Here is a 20,098-nt window from a genome sequence, read left to right on the forward strand (position 1 = left end):
CATCGGTCGCCGTCTCCCACGTCCTCCCGCCGCCCCTCGCACCCCTCGTTGTGGCCTCCGCCTGCGGCAGCGGGACGGGAGGGGCGCGGCCATCCCTGCCCGACGGCGCATCCTCGGGTCCGATGGGCTAGCGGGTGGTGCGGCGGGGCGCGGAGGCGGGGCGGGGAGGAGAGGAGAGAGGCCCCGCGAGGGGAGGACCGCTTAGTGCCAGATGTTTGGCAACGGGCAGGGAGGAAGTCGCTGCCGGGGCCCTGAGTCCCGCCCGAGCCGCGCCGGAGCAGGCAGGGCCGCGCCATGGCCCGCACGGCTCCCCCGACAGGGCCGCCGCCCCCGGGGCCACCGGCCCGCGGTTCCCTCAGCCTCCATCGCGCCTACCTGCGGAGCCCCCTGGGCCTGCTACGCCTGGGACAGCTGGCTCTGGGCGCTGCCTTCTGGGTGACGGTAGCGGCTCATAAGTACGAGGGGGCGGCCCACTTCGCTCTGTTTGCCGCCGTCCTGGTCTGGCTCCTCACCCTGGCCCTCTTCGGGCTGAGCCTGCTGGGGCGCTGGGAGCTGGTGCCCTGGCTGGGCTCCCGCTGGCTTCTCACCAACCTGGTGCACGACCTGGCACTGGGTGTGGGGCTCTACGCAGCTGCCACTGGCATCATGGGTCACAAGGCCAAGCAGAGGAGCTTTTGTAACCTGCCAGGCTACAGCCAGCACTGCCTGTACAGTGCCTACCTGAGCGCATCCATCTGCGGGGGCATCACTGCCTGCCTGTACCTCTTCTCCGGCCTCTATTGCCTGTCACGGCGTTGCCAGGACCAGCGAGACATCATCTAATACCCCATGCCACTTGGCTCCCCTTCTCAGCCGCAGACAGAACGCAGCCTGTTTTTGGGATGAAATGACCCTGCCACCCCATCCCCTCCTGGCTGACTGCACTGCAATTCCTCCAGAGACTCCTGCACAGTTGGATGAACAGACAGAGGCCTTCACCAAGCACGGTTTCCCCTGCAGCGCACCGAGACAGCGCGGACACCCAGTCACTGAGCAGCCCTTCTCCCACCCCTGGACAGATGTAGGCTACTGCAAGTGGAAGGACCCAAATGGAGAGCCCCTAAGAGGGATACCAATTTTTGAGAGCCCCCCTAGGACTCCAGCCAAAATCCCCTGCCCCTGGTCTTGCAGATGCTGCATGCTCAGGTGGGTGCTGACTTTTCCTTGGGGTGGAAGGGGACTGGCCTTGGGGAGCTGAGCTGGGGGCAGCAGTGCCTAGTGGAGTTGGATGGGCATAAACCCCTCTGGCCTGCTGGCAGTCCTATCTTGCCATTCTAGCTGCATGGTGCCTCCACAATTCCCTAAGGGAGGTTCCGAGCTTGGCTTTCCCAGCCGGGGCCCCTCATTCTGTCTGGCCTGAAAACATTCTTCATCTCATTGGAGCCCCAAAGGGCCCACCGCCTCCCTGTCCTGTACTCGGGGGGGAGGGGGTGTGGAGACACCCACGTACTGCACACCAGCATCCAGTATCTTGATCCAGCATCACCCCAGCCCAGACTGGAGATTGAGCAGGGCAGCAAGACCTCCATTGCTGCAGAGGGAGGGGAAGGACATGTGGAGCCATAACCTGTTCTGTGACCCTGGGCCTCCAGCCCAGGAGTTTATACAGGCCAGGTGCCCCATGGATTGAAGGGAGCCTGTCATGGAATTGTTCTCTCCTCCTGCTGTTCCTTCAGAGAGGTTTGTGGCTCCAAGCCACCCGAAGCCACTGAACCAGGCCTTGGGCCAGGCTACTCCAAAAGGGACAGAAACAGCCTTGCTGATGGTTCTGGAGACCAGCCTGCAGCCCTGCCTGTCTCTGCTGCACTTGTTTTATCATCCTGAAAAACTTTTGTCTCTGGACTCTCTGGGACTGGGCAGTGCCTGGAGACTGTGGTGAGGTGGAGAGGATGAGCATTGCAGCATGGCAGTTCTAGGCTGTGCTGGTACTCTGACCACGGGGGAGCTGGGGCCAGGCATTGCGGGAGCACAACCTACCTTGGAAAACAGAAGAGGACACTGGCACTGGAGCCAGCCCAGCCCTGGATCAGCCTCCACTAGCTACCAGGTGCCAAGCCCTGACAAGGCCATGTAGGGCTGACTGGAGAAATGGGCAGCCAGAGACAGAATTTTTTGAGCAGAAGTGTGCTAGGGCTGCCCTGCCACAAGCCCTCCTCCCCCTACCTGGAGGCAGGTCCTCTCTATTGCTCCTGGTGCAAGGGAGGGTCTGCTCCAGTCTCTATGTAGACTCAGATCAGTGAGATGGGTGTCCCCAGCAGCTGGCCACAGCTGCCTGTTGCCTGGGGTTCCCTGGAGCCTCTTTAGAGGTGAAGAGCAGCAGCCATTATTCCCCTGGGGGCTTGAAGGGGTCTGGGATTGGTACTGGGCCACCAATTTCATCGTGATATGCTGTCCCAGTGGAAAGTGTTCAGAGGCCCTGCCAAGGCCATGTACCCTTTCCCTGGGTAGGACATGCTGTCTGTGCCGTGTCAAGGCTGGTCCCTGACACTGCCTGCCTCTGCCTTACTCTGGTGCAGCCTTTGGCTCAGGTTGTCCAAAATGCCGTCGGTGCTTCTGCCACCACAGGTGCCTTCCCCTGGCTTTCTGCAGTCCTGTCTGTCAACCCAGCTCTATCCCCCTACAGCCTCCTTTCAGGTGCCAATGGATTCACTTTCCAAATAAAGTAATGTTGGCGCTCACTGGGTGTCTGGGTCTTTGTGCTGGGGCTGGGACCTGCTGGGTATGAGGTCTGAGCTGAGATCACACCCAGCTCTGTAGCCCTGCACCCTGGGGCCTCTCTGTTTGGAATGGTCACAAAGTTCTGGAGTGCTCTGGGGGGGTGCTCTGGGGTCACAGGCAGGCTCCCTGATGATGAGCCACTGCTCCTAATAGAGAGGCTTAAGCCTCTGCCCTTGGGGACAGGGACTATCCCTGGCCCTGTTGCCTTTCCAGAGACGGGGCACAGCCTGATGCTCACATGGGGCTCCAGACAGAGCAAAAGGAAGCCAAGACCCTAGGGCTCTGTGGCTATGAGATGTACTGAGGACAGGATGTAGCTTCATTCCTAAGGCCCTAGTCACTCTGTGCTGAAAGGGCCCTCTGTCCAAGGGCCAGGGCACCACTGGGCAGTCATGTACACACTGAATGACCCTTGGTAGGTCAGGGGCCAATGGAGGGCTTCCAGCATCTCCCAGGACTGGTTTCAGCTCTGGAACACACTCTTGGGAAAGAGTTGAGTCTTGGACCTGGACCAACAGCTAGGGTGTCACTGGGTCCTCAGCCTTCTACCCATGGGACACACGCCCTGTTCATCAGAGGCTGCAGGCAGCCGGCAGCAGCACTGTACCCTCATTGTCCAAGAGCCAGCATAGGTTATAACAAGGTTACAATTTTTGGCATCAGATGAAGCCCAGGATCCCCAGAGCATCCTGGGAGCCAGTATCCCTGCTCTATTGCAAACACCTTTTAGGACAGCCCATGGTGCCCGGAGCGAGCAGGGCTGCAGTCTGCTGGGCATGACAGTGCCAGTGCACGGAGGGCTTGGCTGCACTGAAGGCATGAAGGGGCAACAGTGAGCTGCCAGCCACGCTCACGGGCTTGTGGGGAACCCCTTCTAGGGACTCCGGGTGTGAGACTGCTCTCTGGTCTCTTCGCGGGGAGAGGTAGCCCAACAACCTCATGGGAACAAACCCACCGTGCCCAACACAGCTGCGTGCAGGCCATGCCGAGACCCAGACTGGAACTGAGCCCTGAACCAGGATTAGACCCGCATCAGTTCCCAGCCCTGGACTGGGACCGGATCCAGGCTGCGCCTGAGCCCTACAACAGAACAGACCTGAATCGGGACCGGGCCGAGACGCTGAGCAGCCCCGGGCCAGGGCCGAACCCCGTGTCTAGACCGGGACCACCGAGACTCCGCCTCGAGCCCCACGCCCAGAGCGGCCCGCAGGGCGCAGCACGGAGGCCGTTAGCCAGCGTGGGCAGACCCCGGAGCCCGGGAGCGGCGGGGCGGCACCGAAAGCGGAGAGCGGCGCGGCCCGGCCCGGCCCAGCCCGTTCCGCCCGGGGCGGGGCTCCTGCGGCGCGCCCGGCCCGGCGCTCCCATTGGCCGCGCGCGAGGCTGACGGCGCGCCCGGCCGCGTCACGGGAGCGCGCGGCGGTGTCGGGCCGAGCGCGGCCGGGCCGCTCGGCACCTGGTCCCGGCCCCGGCCCCGTCATCGTCATGCAGGCGGTGGAGCGGGACGGGGCGGCAGGCGGCGCCGAAGGGGCGACCGGAGCTGGTGAGGCTCCGCCGGAGCCGTCGCCGCCCAAGGCCGCCGCTGCTTTCGACCTACTGGAGCTGGTGCGGAGCTACCGGCGGCTGGAGCTCTACCTGGAGCCGCTGCGGGACGCCGCCGAGGGTGTCCGCTCCCTCCTCCGGTAGGTGCGGGCGGGACCGCCATCGAGACCGAGACCGTGACCGTCTGCGGGGTCTCATGTGCCTTGCCTTTCCCCCTTCTCGGTAGGTGGCAGCGGCCTGTGTGCTCTCTCCTGGTCTGCCTCGGCCTCAACTGCCTCCTGCTCACCCTCGGCCAAGGTGCGTGTCGGGGCTCAGGGCCGGTTCCCTTCCCGGACCCTCCGGGCTGACGCTATCCCGCCTCTTCCAGCTGCCTGGTACTCGGTGCTCGCCCTGCTGGTCGCGGTACCGGCCCTGCTGGGTTACCTGCAAGAGACGTGCCGGGCCCGGCCCTCGGAGCCGGAGCTGGTGCGCAGGAGGTACCACAGCATCCGCAGGGAGGATCTGCGCAAGGTGCAGCTCTCGCGGCAGGAGGCCATCGCCCAGGTCAAGAGCTTGTGAGTCCCTGGGGACTCCCCAGCGGTGGGATTGTGCGGGCCTCGGCAGCCAGAAAGGCTTCTTGGAGGCTGTGGGGGGCTCGTGCTAGTTTGGCTACTGTAGCCCGTGTGAAGGTGGGAAAGGAGGAGCACATGGGTGTTTTTGTGACTGTCTCATTTGCAGCCTGATCCAGCTGGAGGGGTTTCTGAGCGGGATGTGCTGCAGCTGTGAGGCAGTATACCGTGTGCTGTACTGGGAGAATCCCACTGTCTCTTCCCAGTGAGTAGTACTGGGTCAGGCACCCTGTGGCAGGCTTGGTGGGAAGAGGGGCTCAGCCAGGCCTGTGGTGCTGTGTTTGATTTGTTTGGTACTTGGAGAGAACAGGTGGAACATCAGATGAAGGAAGGATTTTTATGCTGTTGCGTGAGTTGCTCTGACTTGACTACAGTATCCTGCTTCTTTCCACAGGTTTTATGGGGTGCTACTGGGCACTATCTGTGTCCTCTACCTGATGCCTCTCTGCTGGGTCCTGGCCGTCCTCAACAGCACCCTCTTTCTGGGCAACACCCAGTTCTACCAAGGTATGAGACCTGGCTGGCAGTGCCCTGTGTGGGTTGGGCTGGGGAAAGGCCTTCTGAAGTCGAGGATCCTGCCCTGGATTTCTCCCCCACATGAGCCCACTGTCCCATGTCAGGCTCTGCCTTAGATCCTGAACAGCCCTGAAGGCAATGATGTCCTGGGGGTGGTGCTGTGCTGCCCAGGGTGGGTGGTGTGGTCCCGGGGCTCGGCTGTTGGAGGTGAGTCTCTCCTGATGGTGTCCCAGCCCAGGCACTGTTTCCTTCTCTTTCTGTGGAGTGGCAAACCAGGGCCTGTCAATGAAGGCTGTGTGTGAGGCTCTCCACCCCTCTTGATCCCTGACCTTGCTCTTCAGGACTTCAGACACATCCAGTGTCTTTGGCAGTATATGACACAGGCCTGAAAACGTGCCATTGGAAGGGAGTGGAGCCCTCTTCTGTGGCTTGTGCTGGAGGAGTGTTGATCTGTCTGAGCTGTGATGTTGGCCCCTGCCATTCCCTGTTCTGATCTGGGGCAAGTGGTGGGGGGGAATTCCTTTCTGCCCTAACTTTGATGTGTGAGCAGAGAAGTGCTCGGGACATCTGATGAGCGAATGATATGTGTCAGTGTCCCCCCTTGAGCCCTTGAGATCAGGTCTTGCAACTGGCTTATGTGTGATGTGGCTGGGACCATGGAAATGCCACTCTACTCCAGCTGTAATCCCCTCTTAACCAGTGATAATGGAGCTCAAGGCCTCCGTTGAGCAGTGTGTGGGCTCCAAACCCCTTGAGAGGACTCCAGAACCTGCTGAACCCCTGCCACCAGCTGCTGCTCCAGATCGGACCCCCACCCCCACCAGTGCAGAGGTGAGATAGGGGCAGGGCTGGCAGTTGTTGGGTGGGAGCTACAGAGTTAGCCCTTGGGTCTGACCGTGCTTGTGTCCCTCTACACACAAACTTCTTCCAGCTGCCAGCTTTGCTGGAAGCCTGTGAGCCACTCCTGAGTTACTGGGATGCTGCTCTCTGCCATGCGAACTTGGCTCAGTCCTTTTGCCCCATGTAAGGATGTGGTCTGAGGAGGCAGGGGCTCACCTCACCTTCTGACTCTTGTGTCGTCTGTGAGGCTGCCTGGGCTCAGATCCATTGTCCTGAAACTTGCTCAGAAATGTGGGGGCACCTTTGAACAGAGGTGGGGAAACAGCAGGACTAGATTTGTGAATCTCTTTTAGGACCTTACCCCTGGCAGTGTGGAGGAAGCAGAGGAGGCAGAACCCGATGAAGAGTTCAAAGATGCTATTGAGGTTTGAGGCTGGTTGGTGTGGGCTGGGCCTGCAGGGCAGCTGAGGTGGGAAAGGGACAAAGACCTTGTTGGACAAACTGGGTGCTCCGGGAGGGTGGCTGCTGGGTGCCTCTGGGTCTTTGTGTACTCACTCTCCTCTCTGTCCCATGCTGCGGGAGAAGGAGAACCAGCTGCTGGTCATGGTGAGTACTGCTGTGCCAGGGTGTGGTATCTCCTCTCAGCTGGAGCTTTGCCTGGTTTGCTGGTGGCTTGTAGAAATAAATGTCAGGTGGAGCACCCTGCTTGTTAGGTGCCTGCTCTGGCATGGGCTGCCCTGCAGCCCTCAGTGTGCCCCCCAGCCACTCCGCTGTGCTCAGCTGGATCTGCTCTCTACAGGAGGATGATGAGAGCTCTCAGTGCTCAGCAGATTTCGACCTCAGCCTCCCAGACAATGGTTTTATGAGCAAAAATGAGGTGATCCGCAGCAAGGTGTCACGCCTGACCGAGCGCCTGCGCAAGCGCTACCCCAGCAACAACTTTGGTGAGTTTGGGAGCAGGTGCTTCTTGGGGGAGCTCAGCAGTGTGGGGTCTGTGCTGCTTCCAGTGGTGACCGTTGGATTGGGAGTGGAGAGAGTGGTGTGGTACCTGCTAGGCTGTGCTGACACTTCCAATTACACTTTCCACTCCTTGGAGAGAATGGTCCCAGAACTCCTAGGAAGGGCAAAGATGGGAAGATGCAGCCATGTCATTTCTGAGCTGAGCCTTTACAACAGCTATGGCTGTTCTTGTGCCACTTGCAGCCCCAGGCAACAGAGCCCTGCCTGACCTCTGCTGTCTTTTTTCCAGGGAACTGCACGGGCTGTGCTGCCACCTTCTCTGTGCTCAAGAAGAGGGTGAGTCTTTGGCTTCTGCCCCAGCTTGTTGTCTGCACCTGGGGCAGAGGTGTTGCTCATGTCTGGCTTGCCTCAGCTTTCTCAGGCAGCTCAGGTGTCTGGCCTCGGTCACAGCCCAAATGACCTCAGCTAAATACTGGGTGTTGTCACATGCCTAATGACACCAGGGATGCCTTGTGTTGTGGAGCATTTGTCCATTTACTCCTTTGGAAGCTGCCTCAGGCCAAACCCACATGTTATTGTGGAATATACCTGCTCTATTCTCCGGTTTAGTCCATTTCCTGTGGCCTTTCTGGTGAAGCAGAGCATGGGTCTGCTAGTGGGAATGACCTTTTGCCTTATCTGAGCACTGTGTGTGATGCTTGGCACACAGTCTGTGGGCAGTTCTCAGGAGGTATAGACTTTTGGCCTCCTTCACTTACTTCTGGGTTAGTCTGATATGAATGTGGGGCTCACCTCTGTCTTTCTCCACAGCGGAGCTGCAGTAACTGTGGGAACAGCTTCTGCTCCAGGTGTTGTTCCTTCAAAGTCCCCAAGGCTGTGATGGGAGCCACAGGTGAGTTGAAAGGTAGAGGGAAGAGCTCCTGCTTCCACCTGTTCTATGTGCCCAGGCATTTGCCCCAGCCCTGGTGGGGAGGGTAGACAGGATGTGCCCAGCACAGGCTGGCTCGGGACAGAGAAGTGATGAATTTGCAGCTCTTGAAGCAGCTTTGTGGCTGTGGCCCCTAGCCCATGGTGAGAAAGGGAGATCATCCCTGACATTTGCTTTCCTTTCCAGCTCCGGAGGCTCAGAAGGAGACAGTGTTCGTGTGTGCTCTCTGCAACCAGGTGCTCATCAAGTGATGAAACAGGCCCAGCCAGCTCCTGTGTCCTGCACTGCTTGAGACCTGGGACAGTGGGCAGACACCCCTGCCACTGGGAGCCCAGACTGTTTGGATCCCCGTGTGGCATTCCCCTGCCAGAGGATGCTTGCACTTGTGCTCCTCCTGCCAGCGCCAGGCTGGATGGACCAGCCCTCCTTGCCATGCACCAGCTGGGTCCCTGTGGTGGAGCACTGCCTGTGGCTATGCCCTGTCCCTGCAGCTGCTCCAAGCGCTGGGTGTTCTCTGGCACTTGCTGTCCCCTGCCACATGCTTGCCTAGGCCCTTTGGCCTGGCTTAGTGATGGAAGAGCCCTCCTTCCTGCTTGTGGTCCTGCCTTCACCTCCTGGGTGGGGCAGAACAACCTCAGGGCTCTGTCTCTACCTTTCCCAGCACTGTGCTATAAGTGACTGTATTTTTGGGATCAAGTCAGAGCTCCTCCTGGATCCCTTTGGGTCTAGACTAGCTAGGCTTTTCATCCTAGCTCAGCTGAGACTCTGCTAGTCACTCCTGTGCTCCTCAGCCTCACTGCCTGCAGGTTTAGTCTTTTACCTCTGAATTTGGCTGTAGCCCAGAGTTTGGGTTGGGCTGTGTGGTTGGATCTCCAGTGTGAGAAAAGGCAGGAGTTGGTGCTGCTCTGTGCACTTAGTGACTGCTGCTTTCTACTACAGATTAATATATAGTTCCATATAGAGAATGACCAATAAATCTCTTGGCCTCAGCTGGCTCTTGTGTCATCCCAGTGAAAGCTGTCCCAGTCCTAGGTGACTCTGACACCTCTGGCACCTTGGCCCTGCTGTCCTGCAGGTGCTCCTGTAGAAATAGTGTTCCTGTGCCTCCAGCTCTTCATGCTTTACTGGAATTCTCCTCTTCTGTCCTGCTGTAGCCTTGTTTGCCCCCTGCTCAGATCTGTGCGCAGCTGGCCTGTCAGCTGTGCCAGGGCTGGATCCTGCTGGGCTGGAGCCAGGGGGCACCTCAGCTCTGACAGGAGTTACTGAGTTTCCTCTGCCTCCCTGGGCTGCTCCTTCCCCTGCCCTCTCGGGCGGTGGTCCCACCAGCTGCCTGTGTGCACAAGGATGACCTTTCCTTATGTGAACAGCAAAGCTCCCAGCTATCCCAGGAATGTGACCCTGGCTGCTGTGCAGCTGGGAACAGCCATGGCCTGGGTTTCTGCCAGCCAGCTGCAGCTTCCCCCAAGCCAGGGACTCTGGGGGGGGGGGGGCAGTGCCCAGCAGGCTGACACCCACCAGTCTGAGAAATTGCTGGAGCCCAGACCTTGCTGCAGACTCCACATCCCACTAGTGTGGGAGCTCCTATGGGGCAGGAGCCCTCAACACTTGTCTTGGCTGTGGGCTCATAAACCCCATTCACATGGAAATTTGGAGAAAAACTGCACTTGGCACTTGATGATGAGGAGGTCTGGCTTGTGCTGGCTGTGCAGGGGATGGGTGTGCAGAGGGCTGAGCAGTTAGTGGGGACAGTGGAGCAGCTGTAACATTGAGGAGGGGGCTGTGTAGCACCCCAAGCGCTGTGGGTGTGTTTATGAGGGTGTCTGTAATGGGATTGTTACTGGGCTGTGAGGGGCTGGGAGGGGTTAGCTTTCTCAAACAGCTGACAGTGGGAGGCAGAGGAGTTACTTGTATTTCTAGAGAAAACACTTGGGGCAATGAGCACTGTGGCCATGTATGTCTGAACACTCTCTGGGAAGAAGCTAATGACACAGAATACAGAGGGCTACAGATAAACTTAGGCTGTGGGAGTTGGGGTTTTATTTATGCTTTTTAAGTTTTGCAATAAAATTTCCTAATTGACAGTGTTTATTCCTATGGAAGAATGCTCAGCAGTCAAGCTCTGAACATACCTTCTAATACTATTTGAATTTTCCCCAGTGGCCAGGGAGGAGTGCCCACTCCTGGTGTGAGGCTGGGGCAGGGGCTGGCTGCCCCATGTTTCTGGCTGACTGTGGGGCAGGAGCACAGACACCTCTCCCTGGCTAGAGTGGGAGATTTGGGGCTCTGGAGGCTGACCAGTGGGGTGAAGGCCATGCCCAAGGAGAGCAGAGAGAGATCACCTCAGAGCAAGGGCAGGTGCACAGTGCTCTTGTCAGCCAGAAGAGGGTGGGTGCAGACATCCTGCAGCCTCAATATCCTTCTTGTCCCAGAAGGCTCCCTGAGGCCGGGCCAGGTCCAAAGAGAAGACAGTGTCAGGCTGCCAGGCACTGGGTAAATATCCTGGCAGCCACCTTCGGGACCCCCTCACCTTTTGGGATGAGTGGATGCAAGTATGCACTGGATAAACACGACTGGGTCCTTCAGGCTGCCCCCTTGCCAGCTGGGACTGGGGTAGTCGAGCTGAGCTAAGGGACAGCCCCTGCTGCCATCAGAGGGGCCGAGCTGAGGGCTGCCCTGGTCCTTGGGCTTTTGGGAGGGTCCTGGCTAGTGCAGGTGGGTGGCTCTGGGAATCTTTTTGGAGGAGGCTGGTGGCTGTGGTATGGGAGATCTGTCAGCCAAGCAGGGCTGGCAGGGAGCTGCAGAGATGACTTTCAGAGGGTACAGTGTGGGGAGGACAGGGTTAGAGGCTGCATGGTCCAGCATCTGCCCCCTATGATGCTCAGTGCCAGCCTTCTCACAAGGGCTGTGAGCTCCCAGACCATGGATTTATCCCCTGGGGTGATGAAGGAAGAAACTTCCCTGGCAAACCACTGCCAAACCCACCTATGGGGCTCCAGCAGCAGTGATGGCCCTGTCCTCCCATCCAACTCATCTCAATGCCCTCCCAGACTCCCTGCATTGGCAGGGGTGCCCAAGTCTCCATGGTGCCTGTGACCACTAGGAACTGCATCCCTGGGTTTGGCTGGACTGCCCAAGTTCAGGCTCTGGGCATGGCACCTGAAATGGGGCTAGAGCCAGATCCTGAGGTGACCCCGCTCCCTCAGGCAGCCTCACTCAGTGGGCAGGGCTGGGACCCCCCTCCCATTCTTCTGGGGTCCCTGAGGAGCCCCCAAGGGGCTCTTACCCATGAACTGCAGTGAGTCGCACACAGATGTCTCTGGTGGAATAATTTACTGTGATGTTGATGGGCAAGGGGTGCGTGGGCTGGGTCACAGCAGGGGTGTGTGCAAAGGATGCAGCAGGGATGGTCTGGGGCATTTGGAGGTGGAATCCCCTCACACACTGAGCCATGTGGTATGTGGAGTGGGGGAGCCCAGGAAGGACTTGTGCTGCTCTGGGCACTTGGTCTTGAGAGGTCAGTCTGTGGGAACAGAGGGGCAAAAGGGCACCCTCCTGGGCTGGGTCTCTGTGAAGGTGAGACAATCCAGGGCTGGATGTGAGCTCCAGGTGGGGGCATGGGATGTTTTGGTGGGCTGGAATAGGGATTGGTGGAGCTGGGCAAAGGACATGGGTCCTTTGCCCAGGGTAGGGGTAAGGGTCCAAGGTGTAGCCAAGAGAGCCAAGCAGGGATCCTAAATGAAAGCAAGAGTCTCTGGGCTTCTGGGTGGGGAACCTGGGAGTAGACAAGGGTCTCTGGTGCAGACCAGGGCTCACAAACATGCAGAACAAGGGTCCTGGGTCCAGACTAAGCTCCTGGGCAGGGGTGGGAGTCCTTGGAACAGAACAGGCGTCCCAGGGGTGCAAAGCAGGGCTCTCAGGAGGAGGCAGGGGCCCTGGCTGTGGATCAGGGTTCCCACAAACACAAGAGGGAATCCTGCAGGTGCAGTGCTGGGTTATGGGGTACAGCCAAGGGGCTGAAGTCCTGGGGTGCAGCCAGGGAGGTTGGGGTGGGATATTGGGCCAGTGCAGGAATTCTGGGGAAGGGCAGGGTGGGCAAAGCCCTAGTGCTGCCCAGCCCCATAGAGGAGAGGATGGTAGAGTGGGCAAGGGTAGGAGAACATGAACTTGACTGCAAATTTCATCTCCTTGTTGTGCTTCTGCCAGGGGTAGATTGCCAGGAGGAGCAGGCGGCCACCCACCTTGCGGCCCATGACCAGGAAGCTGCCACTGAGGCTGTCAAGCTGGGGGCAGGGGCAGGTACCCACATTCCTCATGTGCAGCACCATCTTCTTGGTGTCCTTGCGCTTCAGGGGGCCCAGTTTCAGCACCTTTTTCTTCTGGGCAGCCACCAGCCTCCGCTCCCCGTTCTCCTCTGTCATCTCCTTGATGCGCATTTTCACCACTGTGTGGGGCAGCATGGTTGGGGGAAGGGTGCACTACTGGGGTGCTGGGGAGGGGAGGGTCTAGGCCAGGCACCTGTGGGGTGCAGGTGATGGATGCAGCCCATCCCTGGGTTGGGTCTCTGGGGAAGTTACTGTGTGGGGAGGGGAAAGGGGTTGTTGGGGAGAGGTTCAGCAGAGGACCCCAGAGACCCTCTCAAACGTCCCATTCTCCCTATCCCCCACCAATGCCTTCTCCTGTGGTGCATAAAGGGTCCAAGGGAATGGCTCAGAGATCTCCCATGGGGTTGTCCCCATAAAACCCTGCCCACTGGCCAACTCCCGCCCCATCTGTCAGACATAGGGGAGGCAGACCCTCGTCCAGGGGGGCTGGGAAAAAGACCCCAACACTCACCAAAGTCACTGGAGCACATCTGCTCCATCATGCCATCCGCCTTGTGCTCCATCTCACACTGGGTGCAGATCTTGGACACTGTGGTGAGAGACCAGTTACTGTCACAGCTTCCTGCGGCTGGTACTTGTCACTTGGACCAGCTCCTCAGGGACACACTTGGGAGAGCCCCAGCAGCCTTTCTGCCCCCTAAGTAGCTGTGCTGGGGTGATGCAGGGAGGCACAGAGCACCTTACTGGCCAGGTTCACCCCCCGGGAGGGGAAGAGATATGGGGTCATCCTCCCATGAGATGCTGCCACTTTGAAGGACAGGAACAGAAAGGGTGGCCCCAGTTGAAAGGCTGTCACAGTCCTAGGCTGCCTTTGGGTGATGATCCCTCTCCTGCCTGAGGGAACAGCCACCCAGCAGCAGCAGTGTGGGGCTGAGAGTGTCAGGTGCAGCAGGCTCTCTAGCTGCTGACCTGGGACTCAGTGGGAGGAGAGGGACATAGCACTGTGGTGGATCTGCCAGTTGTTCCCACCTCATCCCATGTTCTTCCTTATCCCACGATAGTTCTGTGCAGGCAGCTGGGAGCCCAGTGCTCCTGGGAAATGAGTGGCGCCCAGACAAAGCTCATACAGTGCCCATTCCTGCCCTGTTGCAAACAAAGAGTCCTGGACCAACACCGGTGTGCTGGGCTGTGCTTTGAGGGGTGAAGGGATGGCTGTTCAGGAGCTCCACATGCATTCCCATCTCATTACAGTACTCTTCCCACTTACCTGGTGGCGGCGTGGCTTTGCTGTTCCCGAACTGGACGGCGATGCAGAGCTCGTGGTCAGAGGGGAACTTGCCACAGTGCAGCATCTCAGGCCAGGGGAAGCCGTAGGACTCCATGACAGGGGCACAGGAGTCACGTACCACCTCACAGAGGGAACGGCAGGGGTAGACGGGCCGGTCGAGGCAGACAGGGGCGAAGAGGGAGCAGAGAAAGAGCTGGGTGTCAGTATGGCACTGCTTGGCGAGCAGGGGCACCCAGCTGCCAGCCTGCTGCTTGGCTTCGGCCATGGTCTCGTGCTCCAGCAGGTTGGGCAGCCGCATGCGCTTGTAGCCCACGTCGCGGCAGAGCTGCATGTCGGGCGGGATGTCGAGGCACTGCGGCTCCCGCCCGTAGAACCGCCCGTGGGGCAGGCTCTCGGGCTGCCACCCATAGTAATCGTAGTGCTGCCCGCCGCCCAGGGACCCTGCCAGCGCCAGCGACAGGGCCAGCAGCGCTGTGCCCCGGGACCCCGGGGGACTGCACGCCTGCGGCATCGCCGCTGCCCGCCTGCCGCTGCCGGCCCGGCTGCCGAGCGGGACGGGAGCGCGGCTCGGCACCCTGCCTGCTCCCTTAGCGCCTCCCACGCTCGCTGCCCTTTCTAAAGAGGTTGGAGACCTCGCCGGCAGCCAATCTGCTCTGCCTGCCGGGCCCTCCGGGGCTGGCCCCCGGCTCCCCCTAGTCAGCCCACACCATTGCCACCTCCCTCCCTCCCTCTCTGCCCGGCACATGGTGCTCCATGCCCCTCGCCCTCCCAGGGAGCCCCCCTGCATGCATCCCCTCAGCCCGCCCTGGCTCTGTGTGCCTCTAGGGTGATGCTTTCTAAAAGGGCTGGCTCGCCTGTCCAGTGGCGATGTGTTGTGGCCACGTTGCTCCCGTTATTCACCAGTCCCGCTGCCCCCATCCGACCTGGCAACCCAGAGGCATGCTCTGTCATGAGGCAGGGGACCCTGGTTCCTTCCCTGTGCCACCCCGCTCCCCACACTTTTCTCCCAAGACAAGACGCTTGGGGTGCTGGGGTTTAAGGAAGAGGACACCTCAGAAGCTTCATGCTGCAGCCGTGGGAGGGCTGCTGTACCCAGGTGCCAGGTGTGCCATCAATGAGGCAATGCCATGGGCATGGGGTCCTTATTTCTCATGAATGGTTCTGCCAGCAGGTACCTTGGGCAGTCCACGGTCTGCTGGCACACGCATAGCTGGGATTACACCTTCCAGCAAAGGGCTTGCACCCAGGCTCTGCCAGCGCTCAGGCTGTGGGCAAAGCTAGAGCCCAAGTGATGTGAGGGTCCTGCCCGGATGACATTCCCCCGTTACCTTGGAGATTGGGGGTGCAAGGCTTAAGACCCCATTAGAAACACATTTGTCTGCAAGGGTTATCTGGGGCACCCCTCCCTTTCCCATGATCGATGCCCCTGCCTGGCCAACGGGCTTTGGGCTGCCGCTGGCCTCTGCCCACCGGATAAGGCAGCTCTGTTAATGGGCGATAGAGCAAACAGCCCAGTGCAGGCGGTGATAGCAGCTGCTCTTTGCCCTGGGCTGGGGGCAGGGACTGTCCCCCCAGCCCTGGTGGGGTCCATCTACTTTGGGGCAATGCTGGGAACCTCAGCTGCACAACCTAGCCTTCCCTGTTGCCTGACTGCCCTCCCCCTGCCCTCTGTGCTCAGCACCCATCACTGCATCACCCAGTGATGCTTGCTTCCAGCCCGAGGGTGGGCTGGGCTCATCCCGCCCCAGCCAAGCCCCGGAGATGGCACCATTAATGTGTAACTGCCGGGGAGCCCGATAAGATACAGAAGCCGGTTATCAAGGCTGCCTGGTAGCAGGAGGGAGGGTGATCGAGGCATCAGGCTGTCACCACAGGACTAAGATTGTCTGGAGATAAATGCTGATAGAAAATAGCTAATCCATGATGGATGGGCTTGGGCAGGGTGTAATCACCTTGGGAGCTGGGCTGCGAAGGGGCTGGTGAGGCTTGGGAGCAGAGGCAGAGGGAGGCTGAGTGTGCAGGGTGGAGCTGCCAGCGTCTGGATGCTGAGCATGGTCGCGGGTGTGCCATGTCCCTGGGCTGTTCCCGTGGCACTGCCAGCCAGGATTGTCCTTTTCTTGACTATGGACCAGCTCCTGGCTCTCAGCGTGCCCCATGCCACAGCCCACTCTGGCCTCTACATCCCCAGTTCCTCCCAGGAAGGTGTTTGGGCTGCTGAGCACTCTGTGACAGCTGGTACTGCACTAGATGAAAGTGAGGGGGCTGGCTAGGGCTGAGCAAGGGTCTCCCTGCCAGCTGCCCCAGTCCCTTAATCTGTCACGACACCTTCATTAGGGCCCTGAGTCAACTCCTGGCCATGCTGCGGGGAGCAGGGCTGGCCCCAGAAGAGCGGAGTCTGCCCCGTGCTCCCTCGTCATGGCGTGTCCTGACAGCCTTACCTCGAGCTGAGACTGTGCCTCTGCTCTGGGGAGTCCCTGCTGCACTCGGACTGCTTCCTTAACCCTTTCCCACCCAGGATGCCCCAGGCTGATCTGGGCTGTACGCCGGAGAAGGGGACGGACCCAAGACAGCTCTAGCTGGCACACTTCCCTGCGTCTTGTCTGCGCAGGCTGCTCCAGTGCCCACATCCCCGATGTGCACCCATGAATCTGGCTGTGAGACTGACACTTGCTCCTGTCACTCCAGAAATCTGGCTGTGCCACCGCTTGCGTCACACTGCCTGTGCCACTTGTCACAGCAGCAAGACCGGAATCGGGGCCGAGAGGGCTGTCCCTCTGCGGTGGGGACCATGGGGACGGCCAGCCAGGGTGCCATGGTAAGGGCATATCCCCTGGGGGTGCTCCCTCGACCCTCCCTGCGGAGGACCCGTGCCTGGTGGTAGCACAGAGCAGATCCGAGCCAGGGAAGCAGGAGGCTCCCAGGAAATGAGAAGGTGTGCAGGGTCCCGGCCGCCTCCTTCCAGCTTTGTGTCCCCACCTACTCTCCTGACGCAGCTTTGGGTGCTGCCGACCTTGTTTCTGTCAGCAGAGATGCATCCCCTGGGCCTCGGTGGGTGGGCTGAGTGAGGTCTCTCCCATCCTCCTTATTTCCCCGTCCCCTCATCCTTCCTGTCCCAGTCCCGTACTGGTTCCTGGGCTGCACGGCATGGGCACCCAGTGCTCCAGCAGGGGCCTTTGGGAGAGGATAGCGCACCGGGGCTGGCCATGGAGAGAGTCCCAGGAGGGGACGGCACGCTGGGACTGTCCGTGTCCCTGGAGAGAGCACCCTGGAGAGAGCAGCTCCCTGGAAAGAGCACCCTGTCCGGGGGGCAATGTGGGCTGGCAGCACGGCTCTGTGGTCCTCCCTGCGGGTGGCCGCGGGAGGTTGGGGCATGACTGGGGACACCGTGGGGTCGAGGTTGCCCGGGGGCAATGAGTGACCATCGGGGTGGGCAGCGGGGAGGGTCAGCAATTGCCGTGCACTTGCCCCGCGCCCACACACACTCCGCTGTCCGGCAGCCCCAGGAATGTGCTGGCAGCGCTCCCGGCCCAGCTGCGGAGCCGAGACTGCCTTGGCGCCCTCCCAGCCCCCACCCAGCACCTCCTGGCCCTGCCCAGTTCCTGCCAGCTCGCACACAGACCCTCCCTGTTCGCTGCGGACTCCCCGATCCTGGCCCCCGGCGTTTGGTCCTACTCAGCAGGGCAGGGAGGGGGCATGTCGCATGTGCGGACCCTCTGAGGAGGAGTCGCTTTCCCTCACAGCATGGCACCATGCGTGGGGACCTTTTCTGCAGGGCTGTTTGTCCCTCCCCGCCCCACCACGTCTGCTCCCAGCACAGCCCCATGCGCGGTGTGGGAGCAATCCTCGCCCAGTCCCTGCTCCTAGCTGGCACCTTTGGTAATGGCAGACCGTGGCACCTTGCTCTGAAAACACATCCTCCTCTGCTTGCCTGTGTGCAGGAGGATGCTGTGACTCCCAGCGCCTGTGGACTCCTTTGGGATGTGCTGGGGGACTGTCCCCACCCTCTGCAGGGGCTCCCAGTGCAATGGAGGTCCTAGAATCACCCCTGCAGATGGACACAGCTGGACCACAGGTGCCACAGAGGGGTGTCCACAGTCAGGGTTCCCAGTCTGTAGGGTCACTGGGCCAGTTGGCCCCAGTTTGGGACACTCTCCATGTCCTATGTGAAGGGGCAGGCTGGGGGATTTGGAGCTGTTTCCCAGGGGCTCACAGTGTGGGGGCCTCATCCCCCTCCCTTTTCTCTCCCAGGTGCACACACCTGGGATCTCTCAGGAAAGGTTATCAGCTAATCACGCTGTATTTGTGCCTCCCAAATGTCACTGTTGTCCTCACTTGGACGGTGAGCTCATGCTCCCCACCATTACTGAAAGCGCTTCCAGTGCTAGGAGAAACAGCTGCCTTACTTTTCTGTGGCCCCTTTGAAGCAGAGCTGGAGCTGCTGACAGCTCTGACAGGCTGGAGAGGGGTTCAGCAGGCACTGGTCACAGGATGGGGCTGCAGGGGTTGATCCCAGGCTGGTTGCAGGGCTCCAGCTGTTCTCCACGGGCCCTGGTCATCCTTATGCTGCAGGGAGGGTTGAGATGCTGGGGTGAGGTGCAGCACCATGCACCCAGAGACATGCTAGGGACACCCCCTGGTCCTGGTCTGGGAGTCAAGTGCAGGGGTTGGAGCAGGGGCACTGCTGGGCCATGCCTGCTGTGGTGTGATTGGCACGGGCACATTGTCTGTTGAGGGCTGGCCATAGGGGTACCGAGTGTGCCCCATGTCTGTCCCATGGGGCAGGGCCCCTGGGAGGTTAGCCAGGGCCAGGGGCAAGGAGAGATCTGCGGGATTTGTCTGCAAGACAGGTCAGAGCTGCCTTACTCCAGGTGCAAGGGAAGAGCCAGGCAAGGAGTAAAGGCCGCTCTGGCACCAGCCATGCCTATCCCTGCTGCTGGGCAGCCTGAAAAATCACCCCTTCGGGCCAAGCAAATGGAGCAGGAGGGTCAGAGCCCTGCCAGGACCCCTCACAGTGCAGTGGTCTGGGGGGGGGGGAGGTGGGCAGCAGGGCCATGCAGCACATTGAGGCTACTCCAAGCCCCTGCTGTTCCTGCTCCTACTGCCTGGTGTTCCATTGGCTATGCCAGCCCACCTCCACCTCTGCTCTGCCCTGCTGGGAGCCATAGCACAGCATGGCATGGCATTACATAGCACCAGCCTGTTCCTTCTGCATGGAAACCAGCAGGGTCTGTCCCTGCTCTGGATAAAACTGGAAAGCCCATGATGCCACACCCTGCACGGGGGAGCTGGCAGACCCCAGTGGGCTCTGGAGATGCCAGAGTCTGCAGGCAGTACAGTCAGGGCCGGGGTCTGTGTGGTGATGGGGAGCACTCTGGAACAGGTCTGTGTCCTGCCTGCCACTGGATAAGGTTTGATCCTGGGCAGTATGGCTGGCAGAAGTCAGCTCCCTATGGAGGAGTGATTCCCACCAAAGGATACTCCTTGACACATGCAGACAGCATATCCATGGCCTGTGAAGCACATGGAGCCCAGAACTAAAAGTCCTTTGCTTGGATTGGGTTGGTGTAGCTAGAGGGGAACAACCCTGGGGCAACACTACAGGATGTGGGATGTTGGGGAGAGCCTGAGTTGGCAGGGAGAGCTGATCCCCCCGGCTGCTCTCGGTCCCTCATTGCAGCATAGGAGAGGAAACTTCATCTCCTGGCAGGCACAGTATTGCCATGGCAACCGGCAGGACCTGCCAGGCGGGCAGGCAAGCACTGACGTGGCAGTGGATGCAGCACGGGAAGGAGATGGGATGCAGGGTCTAGGTTTGGGGACATCTGAGGACATGCTTAGGTGTGTGAGCACTTTGCATGTGCACCTGGGTGTGTGCCTGGGGTGCATGGGGTGTGCAGGCAGATGTGGGCATGTGAGTGCATGCACGAGTGCCTGTGCCAATGTGCATGCACATGTTTGGGTGCATGGGAGACTTCACACACCACCCTCTTAAGGGATGTCCCTTGGTTTTGTGGCACCATCAAGGTAGGGTGTACCTGAGTGCTCTGAGCTGTGGGCTGGCAGGGTTGCTCTGACACCTGGGAGCAGCAGATTTCCCTAATAGCTGTGGGATCCATAGGTTTGTGCCTGTGGGGAAGATAAGACCTCCAGCTGGGGTCCCTGACTGCACATGTCCTTTAGTCCCGTGGTCACAAACCCTGCCATGTTCCAGAGAAAATGGGTTGCCTACCAACCACCCCAAACCCTGCCTCTATTTGCTCTGCCCAAAGCCTGGGCTGGTACTCAGAGCAGGGAGCAGGAGTTAGAGCTACCCCTGTGCTACAGGCAGCTGGACATGCCG

General features: G+C 60.0%; 3 protein-coding genes across 4 annotated transcripts; 2 read left to right on the forward strand and 1 right to left on the reverse strand.

Annotated features, from left to right (window-relative positions):
• The first annotated feature begins 227 nt into the window (after positions 1-227).
• On the forward strand, positions 228-2,717 carry MARVELD1 (MARVEL domain containing 1). Its single transcript, XM_062496257.1, has one exon. It carries the CDS (start codon positions 295-297, stop codon positions 820-822), a length of 528 nt encoding a protein of 175 aa, XP_062352241.1. The 5' UTR covers positions 228-294; the 3' UTR covers positions 823-2,717.
• A 1,478-nt stretch (positions 2,718-4,195) lies between these two features.
• Positions 4,196-9,137, forward strand: ZFYVE27 (zinc finger FYVE-type containing 27). 2 transcript variants are annotated; one of them, XM_062496258.1, is made up of 12 exons: positions 4,196-4,436; positions 4,523-4,593; positions 4,664-4,850; positions 5,014-5,109; positions 5,299-5,411; positions 6,121-6,251; positions 6,614-6,685; positions 6,846-6,866; positions 7,060-7,204; positions 7,510-7,556; positions 8,031-8,112; positions 8,335-9,137. In XM_062496258.1, exons 1-12 carry the CDS (start codon positions 4,240-4,242, stop codon positions 8,397-8,399), a joined length of 1,227 nt encoding a protein of 408 aa, XP_062352242.1. In that variant the 5' UTR covers positions 4,196-4,239; the 3' UTR covers positions 8,400-9,137. The 2 variants fall into 2 exon arrangements, with proteins under 2 accessions (XP_062352242.1, XP_062352243.1); XM_062496259.1 differs by lacking the exon at positions 6,846-6,866.
• A 2,380-nt stretch (positions 9,138-11,517) lies between these two features.
• Positions 11,518-14,269, reverse strand: SFRP5 (secreted frizzled related protein 5). Its single transcript, XM_062496335.1, has 3 exons — positions 13,738-14,269; positions 12,982-13,059; positions 11,518-12,589 (listed from the first exon to the last, which is right to left on the reverse strand). Exons 1-3 carry the CDS (start codon positions 14,267-14,269, stop codon positions 12,249-12,251), a joined length of 951 nt encoding a protein of 316 aa, XP_062352319.1. The 3' UTR covers positions 11,518-12,248.
• Between the last annotated feature and the right edge of the window lie 5,829 nt (positions 14,270-20,098).

The sequence above is a fragment of the Cinclus cinclus genome, chromosome 7 (genome assembly GCF_963662255.1).
Source record: "Cinclus cinclus chromosome 7, bCinCin1.1, whole genome shotgun sequence".
In the NCBI taxonomy this organism is placed as follows: domain Eukaryota; kingdom Metazoa; phylum Chordata; class Aves; order Passeriformes; family Cinclidae; genus Cinclus; species Cinclus cinclus.

Bases quoted from the DNA above. Each gene is read 5' to 3' on its own strand.
- MARVELD1 (XM_062496257.1), top strand. From the start codon at position 295: ATGGCCCGCACGGCTCCCCCGACAGGGCCGCCGCCCCCGGGGCCACCG.
- SFRP5 (XM_062496335.1), bottom strand. From the start codon at position 14,269: ATGCCGCAGGCGTGCAGTCCCCCGGGGTCCCGGGGCACAGCGCTGCTG. The intron at 13,060-13,737 runs GTAAGTGGGAAG...CTCTCACCACAG, and splicing joins CAAAGCCACGCCGCCACCAG to TGTCCAAGATCTGCACCCAG. The intron at 12,590-12,981 runs GTGAGTGTTGGG...TGCCCCACACAG, and splicing joins GATGTGCTCCAGTGACTTTG to TGGTGAAAATGCGCATCAAG.
- ZFYVE27 (XM_062496258.1), top strand. From the start codon at position 4,240: ATGCAGGCGGTGGAGCGGGACGGGGCGGCAGGCGGCGCCGAAGGGGCG. The intron at 6,252-6,613 runs GTGAGATAGGGG...AATCTCTTTTAG, and splicing joins CCACCCCCACCAGTGCAGAG to GACCTTACCCCTGGCAGTGT. The intron at 8,113-8,334 runs GTGAGTTGAAAG...TTTCCTTTCCAG, and splicing joins GGCTGTGATGGGAGCCACAG to CTCCGGAGGCTCAGAAGGAG.